Genomic DNA, 24346 nt, shown 5'->3' on the forward strand with positions numbered 1-24346 from the left:
CTTGGCTTTTGATTGAGCCCCAGGTTGTAAAGTTCATGACTTGATAGAAATGAAACCCCTTACCTTTCTACCTACAATCTCAAAATTATGGACTGTCCCCTCAGTTTAAAAGACTATTAAGACTATACAGTAAAATTTACCTTTCGGACAGGTGGTTTAGTTATGATGTCTTCAAAATTATCTTCTGCTTTTAACGTTTGAAAGTTTTCATGTAATATTCCTATTTTCTTATCATTATCCCACCCTGCTGGACTAGAAAGAAATGCAGATGATAAATTCTCAACCACTTATACAGTCATTCTCTCATTCAATCAATGATCAGATTAAGGTAAACATTTTTTATGAAGTTAAATTTGATCAATTATGGGAAATTAATCTATTACAATACTCAAGTTAAAGTTTACTAATTTCTACTTAAACTTATCAATTTTCTTGATTTTAGAACTGACATTACAAGTTTTTTACTTGAGAGGAAGTAATCATTAGTTTTACCTCCCAAGTTATTCAGATAGCTTTCCAAAGCATATCTAGGTTATACACTGGGCCCTTTATGCACCATAATCAATTAAAGAATAAACACATTGACTGAAACATGCACCCAATAGATAGGTTAGCTCTATCAGCTGCCTTTCAAAAAGGCTCAGGCCAGCAGCAAATCTAAAAGGCAACGATAACAGATCAAAGCATGTTATAAATAAAATAATCGAGGAACAGATTCTCACCAATTCATCATGGAAAAGTTTACGGGTCTCACTTCAAGACCGAAAATGATGATATAGCATCAAACTGCAGCAATAGTACATGATAGAACAATATACTCAGGAGTAGTGTAGGATTTTCCTGGTGGTCCAGTGGTTAAGACTGTGCACTTCCAACACAGGGGGCAAGGGTTCGACCCTTGGTCAGGGAACTAAGATCCCATGTGCTGCATGGCACAGCCAAAAAATTAAAAAAAAAAAAAAAAGCATACTTACATAAATACTGCATCTTTTTCCACAACAACAGCAGGAATCTTATAAGGAAATCCATAGAGTTTCTGGACGATGTATTTATATACTAAATCTATATTTTTATTTTCTTTTACTGAAGTGTAAATAAGTGCTGCACCATCTGAATAATACCGTTAAAGAAATTTTTGGACAAACTCCATGAAAAGGTACTGTAAAATTCTGTGTTCTCAGCTTAACATTTACACATATTAGTTTCAAAAATAATTTCCACAGATATAATTACATGGTAATCAAGAATATCAAACCCAAAAAGTATTTCACACAGGTTAAATTCAAATAAGACAATCTCTACGTAACTGATTTAACTCAGGAGGACAAAAACCTCGTTAGCCAAGAAAGTAAAGCTAATTAACTGGGTCCACTACTACCTCTGTATTTATAGCATATGAAGATGAGATTTGTTTTTGCTTTTCACCTTCCTAAACTTCATGAAGGAGGGATATTATTTATCAAAACAACTGTCTTGCCTTTTCAACAAAGGTAACCGGCACTAGCATCTCATAGTTTTTACTAGTCTCAGGAATCAGGACTTTGGGGAGAAAACTCAGGAAAGCCACTGAACAGAGAAGATGAACCATCAAGGAGTTTTCAGGAACAATCCACGCAACTGTGACCAAAATGTGATAATAACACAAGCCTACATGAAGACGCAGTAAGTAACGCAGATTCTAACTCTGAGCTTTATCCAAATGACTTGGTGGATCAAAAGATCAAGAGAGGCCTGTAGAAAAAGGGGCCAAGTGACTACTGACAGATGATGTGGTAGGAGTGGCTACAGAAATTCTGACCACTGCTTAGGGTGATCTGCCAGCGCTTGACGCTAGGTCCCCAGAGAAAGAGTGACTCAGGCCAAGAGGAAATGATGAGACTGGTCTAACCTCTGAACTGGAATATTCATATTTTCTAGGACAGGAACCAAAGCTTGAGAACCTTAAAGCAGTATTGCTAAATATACTTAACTTGTCATAATACTTAATTTGGTAGAAACAAACTTCTTAATCTTAAGTAAAAGCTTAACTATGTGAACTTGTCAACAATCTTTCTCACAATGAGAACCAATTTATGATAATCTGGAAGATTTGTACAGCTGGAAAATTTGCATCATAATGAAAACTTCTTTAATTTTAAAGGAAACATGACTTGGAATTGTGGCCCTCACCTCCTGGTGGCTCAGACAGTAAAGCCTCTGCCTCCAATGAGGGAGACCCGGGTTCCATCCCTGGGTCGGGAAGATCCCTGGAGAGGCAAATGGCAACCCACTCCAGTATTACTGCCTGGAAAATCCCATGGATGGAGGAGCCTGGCAGGTTACAGTCCTTGGGGTTGCAAAGAGTCAGACATGACTAAACAACTTACTGTTCACTTCACTTCACTCACTGACACACCCACACACACAAGTCATTCTCCTGAAGTGATTTGTTTTGTATTCTTTTAAAATCAACCGGCTTTACTACGGGTCTGTAATTATTTTAGTGGACAGTCTTCTTCCTGATTACATCTCTCTATATACATTTTCAAGTGTAGTTTTAAATAACCATTTAAAGAGACTGCTTGTTCTCAAATTTCCTAATCTGCAAAGATAACAAAAAAAGGCCATAAACACCTAACTGCAATTACTGCCACTTTTTGTTTTCTTTGGCAAATGAATGCCCTTTAATTCAACCCAACTAACCATTATGTGACAAGAGAAAGGGCAGCAGAGGACAAAGTGCTGAAGGACAAGGGGAAAGGGAGACTCCCAGTATCAAGTGATCTTATTCGTTATTCAGCCAGGCTTCCTCCACGTGGTCTTTAAAGTCAACATTCACTGATGCAGATGAAAGCCTTCCTAAACACGTGTCCGTCGCTTACTCTTCCTATCTACTTCTAACACCTATCGCTCAGTCACTTCTCAGACCCACAAGCTTTGGCTTAGGAATGCAACTGCAAAACATCTGATCCAGGAGGGGCGAGTGAGCACACTTCTCCTTCAGTGCTCTCAAGCCATCTGAAGTTTTCAACAGGAAATTCTAAAAGCATTCACTCACTGATCCATTTTATCCTTTGCTTAGCTATAAATGCTATTCACTGGCTCATCTAATCCTTGCAACCTGGACTACAAAAGATTCCTATGATTGGTTTTCTAACCTTGTGATCATCAAAATTACTCAGAAAGCTTTTTCAGATTTTAACATAGATTTCTCCAGCCTTCCTTTTGAATGTTTCAATTCAGTTAAGTCTTAGATGGGCACAGCCAGATTTAAAAACCATTTAAAACCATTGCATCAGACTATGCAATGGAGATGAATGCATACTCTGGAGACGATTAACATACTAAACATATTAAAAATAAGAACACATAAACCCAAACACTGATCTTGCCCTACCACCCTCCCCCAAGTAATGAACACCAGTTTTAAATGAGAACATTTACAATGCTAACTTGTTAGAATTTTCTGCATAAGTCTGAGAATTATTTTTCTTAATCACAGTACTTTAAACACATCAAATCAAAGTTACATATTTCAGTACTTGGCTTTTGTATCTCAAAATACCGAGATATAAATGACTTGGGAATTAAAATGAAATTTCTGGCCAGAGGTAGGAAGATAAAACTTTATGGAATTTCTAAGTTCATCAATTTACTCCTCTACTTAAATAAACAAACAGCTTAGAAATATTGCACCAACCAATGTATTAAAAGGATACACTGTAAACAAAACTTCCGGATATGTGACTGAATAAAATCAAAATGCTCATCTCTGTAGTCATGTTCTTTCTCCAACACACTAATGGCATCACACTAATGAGTTAAAATAATTTTAAAAAGAACGATATTAACTTTATATAATAATATAATGATTTAAATTCAATTTTGGGTGGGAGAACATCACAAAACTACAACTCTGATATGGTGACTGACCGCCAGGACCTAGAGTATCAATTCCTCCTATCTTCCTAGAGACGTTCAGTCAGAGTCTTGAGACTAATGAATGCTTTTATTACTTAAAGAAGTGCTGACTTCTATGATACACTGCTCTCTTTGGTGATGAGAACACCAAAGAGAAAGTTTTGGTACATAAAGGAAGAACAAGAGGACAAGCTTATAAAAGGCGGTTATACTTGTTAACTCAATGACTTACATCCTAGAACAAGTTCTCTAAAGCACTCTGTGTATCCAGGGAGTCTGTACCGCATACCATTTCCCCTTTGTTCCTCTGATTATCTGACAACTCTAAATTGACCTTCATTACGTTTCTGGTGCTTTTATTTACTCTCACTTCAATTTTACCAACAGCAGAGGGGAATCACAGGGTATTTCTGAAATGTGACCAGTACAATCAATGAAACAACTCTGATTTCTACTTGCAACAAAGAAATGTTAGGAAAAAAAGCATGTTCCAAACATCATGACATTCAAGTGACGTCACCAAAACTTCTGAATTGGAAGCTTATGAAATCTAAAAATAAACAAGGTCCAATCCAGATTGGGGTCCAATCTGTCATTTTTTGTCATGCATATATATATATCATAGAACTGTTTCCTTTATAAACAGCATATAAGATGTGGCATATTCGTCCAGTCTATAGAACTGAGAGCATTTCAAATTATTAAAGATACATATAATTACTATAATGACAGTTGGCAAAGCATGATAGTTTACTAAAGATATTTTTAACTGAACTATGAGGATGTGGCAAGTAGCAGTCTGAATCTCAATTTCCAGGGTCTCTAAAATGAGTTGTGTAACCCATCTAATCTGAGACACACATTCTCCCACACCCACACATTTTAAAAGCTCTTAAACTCAAGTAGAACTGATGGTGCCTTAGATTCTACGAAATACTATAAATGATCTCTTCTGGCTTGAAAACTTTATGAATTTATGACTCATCTGATACTGATTCAGGTCCCTTTTAAACTTAACATTTCTTTCATTAGAAAATAAGAGCTTTTATGAGGCAATCTGCAGTGCAAAAACAGGAAAATATCTGCCAATTAGCAGCTGTTTGCCAAACAAAATCAAAGCAAACCACACACGAAAGGGTTCTATTGGGAGAGCTTAAGCACAGATTTACAGAAAAGGTACAAGTAACACTCTAACCAGACCAGAATCACCATTTGAAAAGCAGGCAACAAATTTTGACTTAATTATTTTAAATCGTACTCCCACTCCTTTGTTATTGATAATTTCTGCTGTGTTTAAAGTAAAACTTAAACTATATTTTAAAATTTATCATTTTTATTCCAAAGATGAATTCCATACCCTCTTTCAATTATATGCACAAATTTCACATTACTTTTTGATAATAATTTTAGATAGCAAAAGCATTTACATATTCTGTCATTTTCTTAACTAGTCCATGGCTCACTAAAGTAAAGACACACTACTTAAGATCAAATAGGGAGAAGATGAAGTATAAATTATTTTTTAAAGGAAATCTGATTTTATTATAAAGTATATATATACAGTGACAGAATGAAATAAACAGAATTTTTATAATAGCAACCCTACCAGAATCTCTTTAATAAAAGGCTTTTGATAGATGCATATCAACTTTACATGATGAGCACTGATAGGCCTTTAAAATCAAGTCCATTTTACATAATCTCCTAATATATCAAGATATCAGCATATATAACTCAATGCAGAAAAATATTTTACGAACTTGATAATCATCATCTTACCTGTAATTCTTTCTACTGAACTGACTGTACAATTTGAAGTCTAATCAGAATTAGGAAAATGAAATTCGATCACAATAGAACATCTGAAGTAACACCTTCTTTCAAAAAAACCTACGACTTAGATCACAAAGCGAACATGTGAACAGCATTCAATATTTTAATTATTTCTAGCTTGGAAGTTACCTAGAAAAACTAACGCGTCAGCTCCACAAGGAGCCTAGAAAATGAACAGCTGTCCATCCCGAGCTAACATCAGCAGCAGAACCTACAGGACGCAGACTAACCTTTGTGCAAACTGCTAGCACTGGAACGCCCAGGTTCTGGGTCAGCGTGTCTGCACCCAGAGGCAGCAGCACGCTGTCATCTTTGTCTTCCTGGGACGCGGTGTTTCTTCTCTGAGGGGAAGCTGGGAAATCTTCTCCTGGTTCTACATATTCTTGAAAATCTCTAACCACTGAAAATCAAAGTAAGGTAATTTAATATACAGCTTAGAAATAGCTTTTCATTTCAGTAGGTAGTTTTTCTGCCATAATCTAGACACATATTTTTTACTAGAGTTCGTACTTGGTCTTGTAAGAAACAAAAAGGGTTTGAGAAATCTGTTTCAAAGACAGTACACAAATACTGGACACTGGACCCACATTAATTATCAGGAGGCAGAACAAACATTGAGTGGCTCCAAAGAGTGCGGCTCAATGCAGGCCTGGTTCATCTGTGCAAATTACTGTGGGCAAGTCACAACTGAGCTTTGTCCCTCCTCCTCTCTAACTCACAAAGGGCACTTGAAAGGATAAAAGAAAAGATAAATGTGTGCTGGCAGGGGGTCCACAATTTAAAAGATGGTTCCAGATGACTTTCTAATATTAACTTCTTCTCTCTAAACGTTTTATTCAGGTCTTTTTATCGAGGTGAAATCTTGAGCCATATTTATTCTATCACTCCCATAAGAACTAATAAGGTATTACCGAAATTGATAAATTTTTAGAACTCATCTGCAAAACTATCAAAACCTTCACTTAAAAAAAAGCTACTGTGAATATACCAAGGGCCTTAACAAAGTATACTTTGATATAGTAACTCCTCTTCAAGGAATTCTTAAGGAACCAATGATAGATACACACAGGGATTGCCACATGACTGATTTTCATGTTTAAAGGCACAGGATGAGAAGTGTACGAGGGACTATCGCACAGGATCACAGAGGAGGAAAACTCCCCCGCACTGACACGAGGTCAGGGAGAGGGCCTCCTGAGAGTGGCCGTGGCTCCTCAGGACGCAGGGGCGCGTGTGCACCTCTGTGCATGCGGGCGCAGTCGCTTCAGTCAGCTCCGACTGTGCGGACCCATGGGCTGCAGCCTCACAGGTTCCTCCACCCATGGGGGTTCTCCAAGGCAAGAATACTGGAGTGGGCCACCATGCCCTCCTCCAGGGGATCCTCTCGATCCAGGGATCGAACCCGAGGCGTCTCCTGTATCTTCTGCATCACAGGTTAATTCTTTACCACCGAGCTAACCAGGAAGCCCATGCACACCTTTACTGCCCTTCAAATCAGAGGCTGAAACCTCACCGTGGTTCTCAAGTTTGAGCACGCACCAGAAGCTTCTCACACAGCAGTCTACGGCAGGGCCTGAGAATATGTATTTCTAACAAACTCCCAGCTGTACCGCTACTGGTCGTGGGACCACAGACTGAGAACCACCTTATGGCAGAAACTTAGAGAGGCAAGAAAGAGCCCCATAGGCAATGGCCAACAAGAAAAGAAAGATATAGATTAAAAGCTGTGAGGTATCTTTTTCAATGGTTTAGGGTATACATTCTCTTAAGTTTTTACTGTTTCCATGCATATAAATTCCAGTAAGCTGTCAAATTTCCCCTAAGCTGTCAAATTTCCCCTAAAAGTTATCAGCTAACGGCAGTAAAGAACAGCAGCATACCATCTGCATATTTCCTTAAACGAAGTGCAAGACTGACATACGAAGAGCTCTCAATGAAATAAAGAATTGTGACGACTGGTTTACAACTGGTCAGAAACGACCCATATTATTTTCATAATTTCCATGAAAATTTCCAACTTACATGGGCACATACAAAATATATTATGTACTCCATAAATCCAGCTTAACATCTTTATATTATAGTGTTAACATCCTTATGGACATACTTCATTTTGACAAGGTTAATAAGATTGTTCCACTTACCAAGAAAACTAAACTACTGAAAATGAGCAGCTGTAGAAAGATTCAGAATTTTTCATCCTGAAATACTGCTCTGCAAATGAACACATACGGCCTTTTGGCAAAGAAGAAAGGGCATCTCTTCAGAAGAGTCTGCCATTATGTTTATGTTTCCAGTGTAAAGCTATATTAAAATCTAGCACGTCATCCAAATTGAATTTCAAAGGCAGTACTCACATTATGTTTCCTTCATTAAACGTTTTTCAAACTCAAAAATTCCTAACAATTATGAAAGTCAGCTAGGAAATTTCGTCTTCGAAATCTGTATTGTCTAGACTACTCACACTTTTGTTCCATCTCTTTCATTTCTTCAGGAGGAATTTTCAATTTGTCAATATGTTCTCTAACAACACTTGCCCATTTCTGTAAAGAATCCAAAGCAGTCCATGGCTTTGACATATCAACAACCAGCATAACTAGAGTGTCCTTCAGAGAAATGGCATCCAGTGAAAATTTAAGGAGGCCTTTGTGATATGGGTCTCCATCCAAGATCCATACATTACATCTTGTTTGATCTGCAAAAGACAAAAAAGGTTACCAAGGCAACAAGATAGTCATTTCATCATCCAACTCGAAATACTACCTGGTATTTTAGGGCAGCTCCACAGGAAAGGTTTCCTCTGGCAAGGTCCAACTACTTAGGTGACATCTACCAATTCAGTTAATTCCTAACAAATACTCAAGAAAATGATTTAACTGCCAACACAGAAAATGAGCATCCTCCACTTTGTATTTCTCAATCCCAAACACAGACTGAATCGCGTTTCTATTCTTACCATCAGAAGATACAGTCATGCATATTCAAGATACTATATACAAAAATGAAAAAGCAAGTGGTCTACAGAAGATAAAAATGGTTGATCAGATGAAAAAAGCTGGGAAGTAGATGACATTTTCTTGTTAAAAAATGAGAAGACGATAAAAGGAGGGCAAAATATTCACAGAATACTCTTATTTCACTAAACAGGGGAGAAGAGGAACTGAAAAACAGATTCTTCAAGGTCAGCGAGAAAGCTGAGGTTCACACACCAATACCTTAAGATGTTTAAAAATACCACCATATGAATCCCAATCCCAAACCAACAAAAGTATGCCCTAAACTATTTACTGACTGGCATGAGAGTACGAATCCTGGTAAAAAAAAAAAAATGACACTAAGAAAAGTCAAAGACTAACATTCATATGGACAGCAGCACAACCTGAAGACAGACATCAGAAAAATTAATCACAAGTAAATGACACTCACCATCCCTGTCTTCATCATGAACATTTAAGTACAAATATTCCAGTCCTCTTCCTTTCTTGTACTCCTCTATTCCCTGAATTTTTCTTATTAAGCTTGTTTTTCCAGCTCCGTCTTCACCTGTAAAAAGGACAGATCTTTAAAATTATAATGTGGACTATTTAAGGATGCTTTCTAATGTGCTGAGTGAAAAACCCAATTGGAACCAGCTTCAACCAAAAGAGTAATTTGCCGGAAGATGACTAGGTAACTATACAGGTGAAGATGCAGACTTCACCTCCATGATTCTCTCTCCATTATCTCCACTCCTCTTGTTCAGCCTCTATTTCTTCTATTAAGGATGATCTCCTCTGTGCCTATCTTGTAAGAAGCTCAACTCTTACGCCATCCTCATTCAATCTACAAGGGATACAAGACTCTCTGTCAGCTTTCAGTCTGAAGACACTCAGGTAAAGACTTCTAGTTGGTCCAGTTGGCATCATGTGCACGCACCCAAGGGCCACTCATGAGGGAAGGGTAAGAGGTAAAAACGGACCAGCGCAGGAGCCGGTCACAGGCCTCACCCAGATCACGAAGCCACAAGAAGTAAGTAGCAAAGGAGAGGGCTGAGTAACTCGGGGGTAGTGACTTAAGCAAGAACAAGGGTAGAGAGAATGTAGCATAGACAAAAACTGTAGGCTTAAAAAATATTAATAGCAAGAAATCATGTGACTTAAACCTGGCACAAATGTCAGAAGCTTAAACCTAGGCCAGCTATTTGATGGTCTGGTGGGAGGTTTTTAAAAAAGGTTCAATATTGTGATTTTAAATACTACATGTTACTATTATCATGGACTTAATCTGTTATTGGCAATATGTCACTAGTACTTAATAAAAGTATATTTCTTGGATCTAAGGACTTATTTCTACAGATTCATGAGTTCTCTGAGAATTTCAAAGTTATTTTCAATTTTCATGTTAGCATTTAAGAAGTTATATATATCCTGGATCTTCTAACTATCTTTAGATGTCAAAGCTGTCAAGAACCTGCAGTACCCACTTGTGCACTGGTGTTTATCATCCTCCTGGTGCCAAGCTAAGGCCAAGTGATACAGACAGAACAGAGCAGTGGCAAGCCAAACTCACAAGAAGTGTCCCAGGGAAGTCAAAGCTGTTTTCAACTACCCTGGTCTTACTGGTTTTAAACCACTTCCCAACACTTCAGAGCAGTAAGTGTAGCCTTTGCTATTGTTGTTCAGTCGCTTCAGTCGTGTCCAACTCGTTGGGACCCCATGGACTGTATCCCGCCAAGCTCCTCTGTCCATAGGATTTTCCAGGCAAGAATACTGGAGTGAGTTGCCATTTCCTACTCCAGGGCATCTTCCCAACACAGGAACCAAACCTGTGTCTCCTGCATTGCAGGTGGACTCTTTTACTGCTGAGCCACCAGGGAAGCCAGCATTTAAAAGATGCTTGGGAAAAACGGATGCTGAAGAAGCCGAAGCTGAATGGTTCTATGAAGACCTACAGGACCTTCTAGAACTAACACGCAAAACAGACGTCCTGTTCATTATAGTGGCTGGAATGCAAGAGTAGGAAGTCAAGAATCACCTGGAGTAACAGGCAAATTTGGCCTCAGAGTGTGGAATGAAGCAGGGCAAAGGAAAATAGAGTTTTGCCAAGAGAACTCACTGGCCATAGCAAACACCCTCTTCCAACAACACAAGAGAAGACTCTACACATGGACATCACCAGATGGTCAACACTGAAATCAGATTGATTACATTCTTTGCAGCCAAAGAATGGAGAAGCTGAAGAAGGAATTCATAGGGCCTGGACTCCATCTCAGGCCTGTCCGTGCTGATCATGCTCGGCCACCTCTCCAGTGGACTCTGAACTCTCTGCTTAGTGCCTGTGGGAACGACAATGGAAGGATAAGACCCCCTCCGGGCAGGGGAACCTTGAAGATCATATCCAGGTTACTCATCGCCTAAGAGAAAACAGACACTAATCACCCCTGCCTCCAGACACTATCTATCAGAATGTAAGCACAGGCTTATCGGTTATTAACTGTTTGGAATGTAACTGCGGGCTTATTGATTATTGACTGTTTGAACACATAACACGGGAATGATGGGGCTATTGTAGTTGTATTTACCCTTCCTTTGTTTATGTAAGTCTCAAGGGAATTGGGGTAGTGGGTTTGGACACGTACACATGGGGTATAAAAGATTTTCACAGATGCTGGACAGGGTCCTTGGCTAAGAGGTGACTCTGCCTTGGGCCCGCCGGTGTAATAAACTGCACTCCACTATCTGCATTGTCCTTCTGAGTGAGTCTGTTTCCCGGAAAGCGTGGCTATAACAAAGCTCTATACAGTCAGCAAAAACAAGACCGGGAGCTGACTGTGGCTCAGATCATGAACTCCTTATTGCCAAATTCAGACTTAAACTAAATAAAGCAGGGAAAACCATTAGACCATTCAGGTATGACCTAAATCAAATCCCTTATGACTATACAGTGGAAGTGAGAAATAGATTTAGGGGACTAGATCTGATAGACAGAGAGCCTGAGCAACTATGGATGGAGGTTCGTGACACTGTACAGGAGACAGGGATCAAGATCATCCCCAAGAAAAAGAAATGCAAAAAAGCAAAATGGCTGTCTGAGAAGGCCTTACAAATAGCTGTGAAAAGAGAAGTGAAAAGCAAAGGAGAAAAGGAAAGATATTCCCATTTGAATGCAGAGTTCCAAAGAATAGCCTGGAGAGATAAGAAAGCCTTCCTCAGCGATCAATGCAAAGAAATAGAGGAAGACAACAGAATGGGAAAGACTAGAGATCTCTTCAAGAAAAATCAGAGATACCAAGGGAACATTTCACACAAAGATGAGTTCAATAAAGGACAGAAATGGTATGGACCTAACAGAAGCTGAAGATATTAAGAAGAGGTGGCAAGAATACACAGAAAAACCATACAAAAAAGATCTTCACGACCCAGATAATCACAATGGTGTGATCACTCACCTAGAGCCAGACATCATGGAATGTGAAGTCGGGTGGGCCTTAGAAAGCATCACTACAAACAAAGCTAGTGGATGTGATGGAATTCCAGTTGAGCTATTTCAAATCCTGAAAGACGATGCTGTGAAAGTGCTGCACTCAATATGCCAGCAAATTTGGAAAATTCAGCAGTGGCCACAGGACTGGAAAAGATCAATTTTCATCCCAATCCCAGAGAAAGGCAATCCCAAAGAATGCTCAAACTACCGCAGAATTGCATTTATCTCACACGCTAGTAAAGTAATGCTCAAAATTCTCCAAGCCAGGCTTCAGCAGTACATGAACCGTGAACTTCCAGATGTTCAAGCTGGTTTTAGAAAAGGCAGAGGAACCAGAGATCAAACTGCCAATATCCACTGCATCATCGAAAAAGCAAGAGAGCTCCAGGAAAACATCTATTTCTGCTTTACTGACTACGCCAAAGCCTTTGACTGTGTGGATCATAATAAACTGTGGAAAATTCTTCAAGAGATGGAAATACCAGAGCATCTGACCTGCCTCTTGAGAAACCTGTATGCAGGTCAGGAAGCAACAATTAGAACTGGACATGGAACAACAGACTGGTTTTTGGAAGAGGAGTACGTCAAGGTTGTATATTGTCACTCTGCTTATTTAACTTATATGCAGAGTACATCATGAGAAACACTGGGCTGGAAGAAGCACAAGCTGGAATCAAGATTGCTGGGAGAAATATCCATAACCTCAGATATGCAGATGACACCACCCGTATGGCAGAAAGTGAAGAGGAACTAAAAAGCCTCTTGATGAAAGTGAAAAAGAAGAGTGAAATAGTTGGCTTAAAGCTCAACATTCAGAAAACTAAGATCATAGCATCCGGTCCCATCACTTCATGGGAAATAGTGGGAGCAGTGTCAGGCTTTATTTTTGGGGCCTCCAAAATCACTGCAGATGGTGACTGCAGCCATGAAATTAAAACACGCTTACTCCTTGGAAGGAAAGTTATGACCAACCTAGACAGCATATTAAAAAGTAGTGACATTACTCTGCCAACAAAGGTCCGTCTAGTCAAGGCTACAGTTTTTCCAGTGGTCATGTATGGATGTGAGAGTTGGACTGTGAAGAAAGCTGAGCACAGAAGAATTGATGCTTTTGAACTGTGGTGTTGGAGAAGACTTTTGAGAGTCCCTTGGACTGCAAGGAGATCCAACCAGTCCATCCTAAAGGAGATCAGTCCTGGGTGTTCATTGGAAGGACTGATGCTGAAGCTGAAACTCCAGTACTTTGGCCACCTGATTCGAAAAGTTGACTCACTGGAAAAGACCCTGATGCTGGGAAAGATAGAGGGCAGGAGGAGAAGGGGACGACAAAGGATGAGATGGCCGGATGGCATCACCGACTTGATGATCATGAGTGTGAGTAAACTCCGGGAGTTGGTGATGGACAGGGAGGCCTGGCATGCTGCGGTTCATGGGGTTGCAAAGAGTCGGACACAGCTGAGCAACTGAACTGGAAAAAAAATCTGTATTTAAGTAGATGCCTGGAATAAAACTATTCCAGGAGAGCAGTAAGTGTGGCCTTAACTAAGCAATAAAGAACTTGCCATTAAAAAGAGTACTAATTTTTCAGTATTATTTTTGCAGTAAACTATTAAAATGATCCACCAAGGACATTTCCTGGTGGTCCAGTGTTCAGGACTCAGTGCTTCCCCTCCTGAAGCTGGGTTCAATCCCTGGTCAGGGAACTAAGATCCCACTAGCCACGTGGTGCGGACAAAACAACAAAATACAGAGTCCATCAAAATAACAAACTGGGCTGAAAACAGTAATAACTATGCTAATGACATGCATTCCATGGTGATCACACTTAAAATAGAACTCATAAATTCAACCAGTGAAAATGAAAACACAGACTTCAGTTTACTATTAAACTTACTTAATTTCAGCAAAACATCATTTGTTATACTGATTACTAATTTGAATGTTATCAGTTTTACAGTTTTTATCACATTTACTTTATAATTTTTTTTTTTTTTTTTGGTTGCATCGTGCAGCACGAGGGATTTTACCCAATCAGGGATCAAACCCACACCCTCTGCACTGAAAGTGTAGTCTTAACAACTGGACTGCCAGGGAAGTCTCTATATAATTTGCTTTTGTAGTTCAAGAACTATAAAACAAAATTTAAGAATTTATATCTAGTCAACTAAGTGAGCATGAGCAACAGACATAGAACAGTCTAAATCATAGTGAGATCTAGGAAAACTAGCTTTTAAAGATGGTCCTTGGCATGATCAGAGGATTTTTAAGGCAGTGAGACTATTCCGTGTGGTAGTATAATGGTAGATACAAATCATCAGGCACTATATTTTCAAAGTACATAAAAACAGGCAGTAATTCGTCAGGTAAAACTTCACTTAATATGACCCAGGATTTATCTTATCTCTTTAATTTCCATTTCAGATGTTAGAAAAGTGAAAGGGTAGGTTTAGAAGGGTCAAAAAAACTTTAGCTTCAACTTTTTTTAAACATTTCAAATATATATTTTATATATAAACATTTCTGAATAAAAAATATACTTGTAGATGATCTTAAGCATAAACAAAAAGAATAAAACCACAATAACATCAGTTAGAAATAATCACTGATAATCTGGTCATCTATGGTGAGATGATGAGTGATTCCTTAAGTTATAAGTTTTTGTCTTCCTTTTAGTTTATCTAATTCTAACTTGTAAATAGTATCAGGTCAGAACTCCAAATTCATGATATTGTTAGGCAGTTAGAATAGGAAAATGGAGTCCAAAATGGCGATGGCTAAAAGACAAAAAAAGGAAAAGCCTAAGAAAAAGGAATGAAAGAAAATCCGAGGACCAGAGTGAGAACGTCAGGTGAAACAAACAGCCCTTCTGGCTAGCCCATTTTATACAGGGCAGGCTCAGGGGAGGAGAAAAAACATATAAAAAGAGGACCAAGACTGAGCCCCTCTCTTCTTTTGGGTAGGCCCACCTCACGCCTCAAGGATGTATGTTCCTTTGCTTGCCAAATAAAACTGAGCTGTAACCAAGCTGTAACACTGGTCTGCCATTTCAAATTTTTGGTGCAGTGAGACAGAACCTAGAAAACTGCACACTCCCCCAACATATCAACAACTTTATCAATTGTGGGATTTTCCCTAGCAATCTAGTGGTTAAGAGGAGAGTGAAGATACAAAGAATCAACTCAGTGGAAAAGACCCTGGTGCTGGGAAAGGTTGAAACCAAAAGGAGAAGGGGATGGAAGAGGGTGAGACGGTTGGATGGCATCACCGATTCAACAGAGAGGAGTTTGAGCAAACTCTGGGAGATAGAGGAGGACAGGGGAGCTTGGCATGCTGCAGTCCATGGGTTTGCAAAGAGTCAGACATGACTTAGCAAGGGAACAACAACTAGTGGTTAAGACTCTGCACTTCCGATCCAGGGGGCACAGGTTTGATCCTTGGTCAGGGTACTAAGATTCCACATGCCAAGCAGACAAGTCAAATAAATGAATTAAAAATACACACACACACATCTATATACTGTCAATCATAAGGACAAATGCTTACAATTCTATGTTCTTGCAGCCATCACTATAGCATGGCTGTTTACTTTTTCTAAGGTCTGTATACAGCAGAAGGGCTCTCCCTCACTTTCGTGAGATCAGAGTTTGTTTACCATCATTCACTTCACTGGATTAATGGTTCTCAAAAATGCATCAGACTCACCTCGGGGGCTTATTGAAACACACTGCTGGGCCTTGCCTCCTGGCTCAGTAAGCCTGGGGTGGAGCCCACACATCTGCATTTCTAACAAGCTCCCAGTATTGCTGATGCCGCTGGTCCAAGGACCACACTCTGAGAACCACTGCACAGACATTTACTACAATGAGCCAAGCACTAGGAATACAAAGACCCACAGCTCAAAGCTGCTGTCCTACGAGCTCATAAACTGGAGAGGGAAAAACTAACAGAAGATGATGTCAAGATGCTGTCATAAGGACTACACCAGAGATGGTCAACAACCAGGAAGCCAGCCCGAAGGAAGACTCTGGTTTTGCCTGGAAGTCAAAAAGGGTTTTGAAGAGAAGGCAATACTTCAGTCAAAACCTGTAGTGTTCATGAACCATACTGAGTTACTCATTCCAAGAAGTAGGAAAACACATGCAGAGCCTGGAGGGAAAGAAGTGTCCTTCTAGAAAAGACAGATAATTTGAATGCAAGTAATGTAGGATGTGAGGAAGAACGGGGCCAGAAAGTGAGGACAAAGAGGGAATGCCAGATTATGAAGGGCATCCTACGCCAGTCTCAGATAGTTAGATGTTATCCTGAAGAGTCACTAGTGGCATTTAGGCATTTTAGAAAGACTGCTATCGCAAAAGTGTGGAAGGGTGACTGAAAAGGTTAAGTTCAAGAGTAAGGAGACTAGATACAGTAAGTCCCCTACATACAAACCTCCAAGTTGCAAACTTTCAAAAATGCGAGTGTGCATTCCATCAACATCAGGCACGCGTGAAACTGCAGCTTGCTCTCTCTGCCTCCCACTGACACCCTTCAGCTCCACCATCTCCCGTCCCTTCCCTCCTCCAGTCAGCAGCTCTTACTGCCTCTTCACTCAGCGAGAGAGCCCGCATGCCAGCTGCTGCACTGCACCACCGCACACGGTGACGAGTATCAGTCGCTCAGTCGTGCCCGACTGAGACCCCATGGACTGCAGCCCGCCAGGCTTCTCTGTCCATGGGACTTTTCTAGGCAAGAGTACTGGAGAGGGTTGCCGTTTCCTTCTCCAGGGCATCTTCCCAACCCAGGGATCGAACCTGGGTCTCCTGCACCGCAGGCAAAGGACTGTACTATAAGATTAAATGTTCCCTTTATTTTTGGTGTTTATTTTTTCCGTACATATAATTTGTGTGAAAAGTATTTTAAACCTGTCACAGCACAGTACTCTATAGACAATTTTGTTAGGTGGGTACCTAGGCTAACTCTGTTGGACTTAGGAACAAACTGAACTTATGAACGAGCTCTCAGAACAGAACTTGTTCATACGTAGGGGACTTGCTAGACTATTAGTGGAATGCTAGCAAGAGGCAGGCCTCAACTAGGTGTTACGGGCGGGGGTGGGTGCAGCTGGACTCAAAGGCTGCTCTGGCTGGGAGCCGGCAGAGAGAGAAAGGAGGCACAGAAGCAGAGAAGACTGTCCTTCGCCCCACCCTCTGCCGTTCTCCCACTTGCCTCCAGTGGTCGGCCCTAAGTCTTCCTGGAAGGTTTCCAACCCCGTCCAGCGTCTGTGTTTCCCAGGGTTCCTTCTTCAGACCCTTATTCTCCTCACAAGAGAATCTCCACACAAGACTTCAGTACCACCTATAATCCAGTGATGCTCAGATTTCCTTCCAGCCTCAGCTGCTCAACTACTTATTGTTCATTCCCATTTAGACGTCCCGTGAATAACTCACGGGGCAATATGCATAAAAGCAGTATTGTTATCTTGCCACCTAATTATTAATATAACATTCCAACCTCAAGGCTTTGATCCACTGTTCCCTCCCATTTAGAACACACACTCTTCAGAAATTTATGTAAGTCTGTTACCTAAGCTTCCTCCCAACTTCCCTCAAATATCATGTCCCCAGCTACGCTGTTACTAACCACTGTATTTAAACTCAAAACCTTAGGAAAACAAAACAAAAAATCACAACCTCCCAACACTCCTACTGTGTGTTTTATTTTTCTCCACTGAACTTACAAACATAACAGGTTTGTTTTCTTTTGCTTAGTCACTCTATCACCCCAAACTCCAGAGGACAAGGCATTTTTGTGTGCTGATGACTGCCTCATCCCCAGTGCTTTTAACTCTTTACAACGGAATGCTCCTGAGCCGCCTACAAAGCAGCCACCGATAAACTGTCACAAACAAGAAAAAATGTGGCAAATACTAATACAACTTTCACAAACCCCTGAATGAAAGATACAAATGTTGTCCCCTTAACCAGGTAGGGAGGGTTTTTAAACTTTATTATGTAGTGAAAGTGAAAGTCTCTCAGTGGTCTGAGTCTTTTGCGACCCCATGGACTATACAATTCATGGAATTCTCCAGACCAGAATACTGGAGTGGGTAGCTCTTCCCTTCTTCAGGGGATCTTGCCAACCCAGGGATCAAACCTCAGTCTCCCACATTGCTGGCAGATTCTTTACCAGCTGAGCTATCAGGGAAGCCAGTGTATTACTATTTATTGTGTATTTATGGCTTTGAAATGCAAAAGCCTCAGAAGTTAGGATAGAAAAGGGATGAAATTTCAAGTTCATCAACATGTTTCTATATAAGAAAAATTAAAGGACTGTCATTTACCTTTGTTCACCCACATTCTGAGCAGTCAGAACCATCAGTAACTTATGCTTCCATCTCTTTGGAAGCAGCAGTGGCCGCAAACACAGATGGCCTAACAGATGCATTTCAGTCAGTTCAGTCGCTCAGTCGTGTCCAACTCTTTGTGACCCAGTGGGCTGCAGCACACCAGGCCTCCCTGTCCATCACCAACTCCTGGAGCTTGCTCAAACTCATGTCCATTGAGTCGGTGATGCCATCCAACCATCTCATCCTCATTCTCCTACTTTCAATCTTTCCCAGCATCAGGGTCTTTTCCAATGAGTCAGTTCTTTGCATCAAGTGATCAAAATATCGGAGTTTCAGCTTTAGCATCAGTACTTCCAATGAATATTCAGGACTGATTTCCTTTAGGATTCACTGGTTGGATCTCCTTGCAGTCCAGGGGACTCTCAAGAGTCTTCTCCAACACCACAGTTCAAAAGCATCAATTCTTTAGCGCTCCACTCACTTTATGGTCCATCTCTCGCATCCATCATATGCATTTAACCAACAGTCCAATTCCAACACAACCACATTTCTGGGGGCATGATGATTCCCTCCCATGTGAGGACACTAGGGTTCAGGACTATTACAATGTCTTACCCAAAGTCTCAGGCAGTCAGGAAATGACAAGGCCAGGATCTGGAGTGATAAAAAACTGAACTCCAAAACACCCTCTTTCTTGGGACCTCCCTGGTGGGCTAGTGGCTAAGACTCTGCACTCCCAACACAGGGGACCTGGGCTCGATCCTTGGTTGTGAACTAGATCCCACATGCTACAACTAAGAGCTCACATGCCATAACTGAAGATTCCAAGTGTCACAACTAAGACCCAGTGCAGTCAAATAAATAACTGGGTTTCTTTTTTTTCCCCCAAGTGTCCACTTTCCCTATACCCGCCCCCACACAAACTAAATCTTCAGAGGACAATTAAACATACTGCTTATAATTTCTGTCTTATGACAAAATAATAAAGTATTCCTGCCTTCAGGGGTCATTTACTCTCAGAAGAAAAGCAATTTAATACATTCCTCTCTCTCAACTGCCTTTGAGTGACCTGTGGTTATGTTCCTACTCTCCTGATTCTACATCTAAGGATCAGGAATGACGTTTGTTTTACTATACTGGTAATTTCTTCTCTCCTGGAATTTTAAACCTTGGGGATCCATTTTAAGAAAAATTTTACAATATTAAATTTGAAGAAGAGTATACAGTCAAATAAACGTAATATGGTAAATACGGTAGAGACCTCCCCACCCCCACCCCACCCTGTGATTCTGAAATTTCTCATTTCTGGTTAACAAATTACAAGTGTTCCCCATGAGAATAAAGAACATTACAGAAACACACACAGGCTGTAAGGAACTCTGACGACGTCCTCTCTACCTACAGCTGAGGAAACAGGCCAGGCCACAGTCACAACACTGGGGGCACATTGACAGTCGGGCACACCGCCCCAGAGAGGGCAAGTCAACCTTCTCAGAAGTGCGGCTCCTGGGACTTGCCCGGTGGTAGGTGGTTAACAACCCACCTGCCGTTGCAGGGGTCACGAGAACTAAGCCCACGTGCCACAAACGCTAAAGCCCGAGCTCCGAGAGCCCAGGCTCCACGAGAAACACCGCCGCCACGAGCACCCCCACTGGAGAACAGCTCCCGCTCGCCGTCACGAGAGAGCCCTCTCACAGCAACGGAGGCCCAGAGCAACAAAAACAACTTTCAAACAAAGGATATTCTCAATATGAGAAAGAGTCTCAACATGTCTGAAGATGCACTTTGCTTGCTGAAATAAAATCTTCACGGGAACAAAATTTCTCCCCTCTTCAACATTAATGACATTTGCAAGTTACAGTTGGCTGAAAAAGTAAATATTCATATTTTATACATTTCAAAATATATCTTAAGCCTCAATTATAATGACCATTTTCTGCTGTTGTCCCTTAAAAAAAAAAAGAAAAACACCTAAATGAACTCTGATATGATTTGTCTTGATGACAAATGTTGACAACTGAAAACAGATTTCCTAAAAATGCCAAGAAAAAGATCAATAACCTCAGATATGCAGATGACACCACCCTTCTGGCAGAAAGTGAAGAGGAACTAAAAAGCCTCTTGATGAAAGTGAAAGAGGAGAGTGAAAAAGTTGGCTTAAAGTTCAACATTCAGAAAACTAAGATCATGGCATCTGCTCCCATCACTTCATGGCAAATAGATGGGGAAACAGTGGAAGCAGTGTCAGACTTTATTTTTGGGGGCTCCAAAATCACTGCAGATGGTGACTGCAGCCATGAATTTAAAACACGCTTACTCCTTGGAAGGAAAGTTATGACCAACCTAGACAGCCTATTAAAAAGCAGAGACATTACTTTGCCAACAAAGGTCCGTCTAGTCAAGGCTACGGTTTTTCCAGTGGTCATGTATGGATGTGAGAGTTGGACTGTGAAGAAAGCTGAGCACCAAAGAATTGATGCTTTTGAACTGTGGTGTTGGAGAAGACTCTTGAGAGTCCCTTGAACTGCAAGGAGATCCAACCAGTCCATCCTAAAGGAGGTCAGTCCTGGGTGTTCATTGAAGGACTGATGTTGAAGCTGAAACTCCAGTCCTTTGGCCACCTGATGCGAAGAGCTGACTCATTTGAAAAGACCCTGATGCTGGGAAAGACTGAGGGCAGGAGGAGAAGGGGACAACAGAGGATGAGATGGTTGGATGGTATCACCAACTCAATGTACATGAGTTTGAGTAAACTCCGGCAGTTGGTGATGGACAGGGAGGCCTGGCGTCCTGCGGTTCATGGGGTCGCAAAGAGTCAGACAGGACTGAGCGACTGAACTAACTAAAAAGACGAATAAAGACACATTGTAAAGAGAAGCTCATTTGTTACCTAGTATTTCCAGAAAGCTCAACTGAGGCATTAGCAAAGATATAGTCTTGTTCTAGAGTTACAGACATTTTCCAATCACATCCCATGTTACACTGCTTTTTCTCTGTCTTAACCCACAGCCACCTCCCAGCTCTCTTCTCTCACTATATAAACCTACCACTCAAAAGTGAACATTCACCAAGTTCATACCACACTCTAATCCATTCCACATCCTACAGCTGAGTAATCTTCCCAAAACAATCATGCCACTCACCCTCTTAAGACCCTGAAAGGGATTCTAGTTAATAGTATTTAGAGGGAAATACGCCAATTAGTGTGATTTACTTTGAAGTGCATTTTTTCTTCATGGTTGCATGGTTATATGATAAGGCAAAAACAGTTCAATATTAATAGCCGAATCTGGTTTGGGTATATGAGTACTAACTGTAAAATTCCTTCAACTTTTCTGTTATGTTTGGAATTCTCGTTAAGATGTCAGAAGAAAATCCTTAAGGGTCTTCCTGCTGTTCTCACAGTAAAGAGCCAACAGTAAAGGTCCCTTACAAAGCCCCCTGCCCTCTCGTGCCTCTCTCTCATCACGTCCTGCCACCTGCACGCGAGGCTCCAGCCACTCACAACTTCTTCCAGGGCAGCAGAGAGGCCTCGCTCTCTCAACTCTCAATCTTCACATGCACAGTCACTTCTTTCTGGAGCTTCCCTTCACCACACCTGGGAGAACCCTACCTTATCTTTCTGGCCTCAGTTTAGTATCCTCTAGACTCCTGCCTCCGAAAGTCTGGTTTAACAGCCTCCTTTGTACTTCCCACAACACACGCACACTTCGTCTTAGTGCGTCGGCTTATCTGTGTTTCCATCAGTCACATCTGTCCCCTTCTTTCAACATTCTCTGAGCAAGTTCTCTTAACAGCAGCAGGACATAAACTCCTTGCTTTTAACATGCTTACAGGAAAGAAATTATCCCATTCTTACCAGGCACTGTCCTGGCTGGCTCATCGAAACCGGAAACCAGGACTTCCCTGGTAGCACAGCAGATAAAAATTCGCCTGCCACTGTAGGTGACACAAGTTCGATCCCTAGTCGAGAAAGACTGCAGACGCTGCAGAGTGAGTAAGTCCATGCTCCACAACCCCTGAGCCCACGCTCTAGAGCCTGCAGGTTGGTACTGTTGAGCCTGTGTGTTGCAACTACTGACCCCAAGGTGCCTAGAGACTGCGCTCCACACCCAGAGACGCCACTGCAGTGAGAAGCCTGGGTACCACAACCAAGCGCGGACCCCACTCACTGCAACTAGAGAAAGCCTACACAGAGCACTTTCTTTCCGGCACGGCCAAAAATAAATGCATAAAAAACACCAGGAACCATGTCTCAGTCTCTTCAGGCCGCTGTAACAAAAAAGCCAGAGGCTGGGTGACTTTTCAACAAAAGACATTTCTTTCTAACAGTTCTGGAGGCTGGGAAGTCTAGGGTCAAGATGTTGGCATGTCTGTCTAGTAAAGGCTCATAGCAGGAAGGGCGACAGACAGCTCTCCAGCATTCCTTTTGTAAGGAGGCCAATCCCATTCACCAGGGCTCCCCCATCTCCTAATGCATCACACTGGGGTTAGAATCTCAACGAGAATTTGGGGGGACGCATTCACCCCACAGCATCGGTCCTATTCACAGAAGATCCTTTACCAGCATCATCCTTTTTCGGCTGTGCCGCACCTTCCCTGCCATGCGCGGGCTCTCTCCAGCTGTGCGGAGCGGGGGCAGCCCTTCAGTGGCGGGAGACAGGCTGCTCGCCGCAGGGATGATTCTGCTGAGGAGCACCAGCTCTAGGCGCATGGGCTGGCAGCATGCAGGCTCCGGAGCTCGCAACAACGTTCTTATCTTTCTCACAACCACATGGAGTCTCTATTTTCATAACTATACCTCATCTGTCATCGCTTATCTCCGGCCTTCACCACAATCTACTACGATGATTTACTATTACCTATAAAACTCTCATCAGTAACAGATCATAAAAACTACCTCCTTCGCTAAACTTAGGAAAACTTTTCAGTCACTATACAGTCACCAGTATTCAACTGCCTGGCCACAGTCAAGCTGAAATAAGTTTGAAGATATTACGTCCATCGTGCACTTTCTCTCTTTATTTTATCATGCAATTAAAAGGATCAAAGTATTAAAATTCAGGATGCTTACTGGAATTGTTAAGACATTTTAAAATCATATTTAATGGCCAAACTATTCAAGAAACAAGTCACTAAATTCCAAGTTATTTTTGGAAAACAAAACACAGAGCCTAAAAGAGTGAGCAAAATAAACTAAAATCTACATACATACGTCATTTTATACAATTAGCATCTTTAAAGTGGCAAGTAGGGCAATGGGGCCTGCGTGGCTTCAAACAATGCTAAAAGAATGCACCCACCTGTCCTCTACGAACTTTAAGAAAGCCTTATCTTCACTTCCTTGGCCTTCAACTGGCGGTGAAACGGACACACCAGCATGAAGTGTGCCAGCCAAAGAGGTTATGATCTGTAAACACATACTTGTACAAGAAGAGAGTTCCTGTTTAAACAGACTAAGAGCAAAGTCCTTCTATAAAGCACTCCTTAGTGATGACGTTAAAATTATTCTCTAAACAGTTTCTCTAAACTTGCATTTACATATTAGATTTTCTTAGAGGCCATATTTAAAGGAGTTCTGAAAACAAACCAGGAAATTACCTGGCAGGCCAGTGGTCAAGACTCCGCGCTTTCACTGCCAGGCTCAATCCCTGGTCAGAGAACTAAAATCCCACAAGCCACAGGGCAAAAAAAAAAAACAAACCCCAAAAAACAAAACACTGAAGCTTCCGAGATAAGATGGCAGAGAAGGAAGACATGAGTTTATCTTTTCTTCCGAGAACATCAAAATCACAACTAACAGGTAAAATACCATTGACGAAAAAA

The 24346-nt window shown here is 41.1% G+C and overlaps 1 protein-coding gene across 1 annotated transcript in view; it reads right to left on the bottom strand.

Annotated features, from left to right (window-relative positions):
• The window catches only part of DYNC1LI1 (dynein cytoplasmic 1 light intermediate chain 1), a 52445-nt gene that overhangs the window by 7854 nt on the left and 20245 nt on the right, over positions 1-24346 (bottom strand). The window contains exons 3-8 of the mRNA XM_065932929.1: positions 9160-9276; positions 8198-8428; positions 5964-6133; positions 3699-3792; positions 975-1110; positions 141-252 (exon numbers count right to left, since the gene is read on the bottom strand). Of these exons, the coding sequence (XP_065789001.1) occupies positions 141-252; positions 975-1110; positions 3699-3792; positions 5964-6133; positions 8198-8428; positions 9160-9276 (860 nt within the window). The remainder of the gene's footprint in view (positions 1-140; positions 253-974; positions 1111-3698; positions 3793-5963; positions 6134-8197; positions 8429-9159; positions 9277-24346) is intronic.

The sequence above is a fragment of the Muntiacus reevesi genome, chromosome 4 (assembly GCF_963930625.1).
Source record: "Muntiacus reevesi chromosome 4, mMunRee1.1, whole genome shotgun sequence".
Lineage (NCBI taxonomy): Eukaryota > Metazoa > Chordata > Mammalia > Artiodactyla > Cervidae > Muntiacus > Muntiacus reevesi.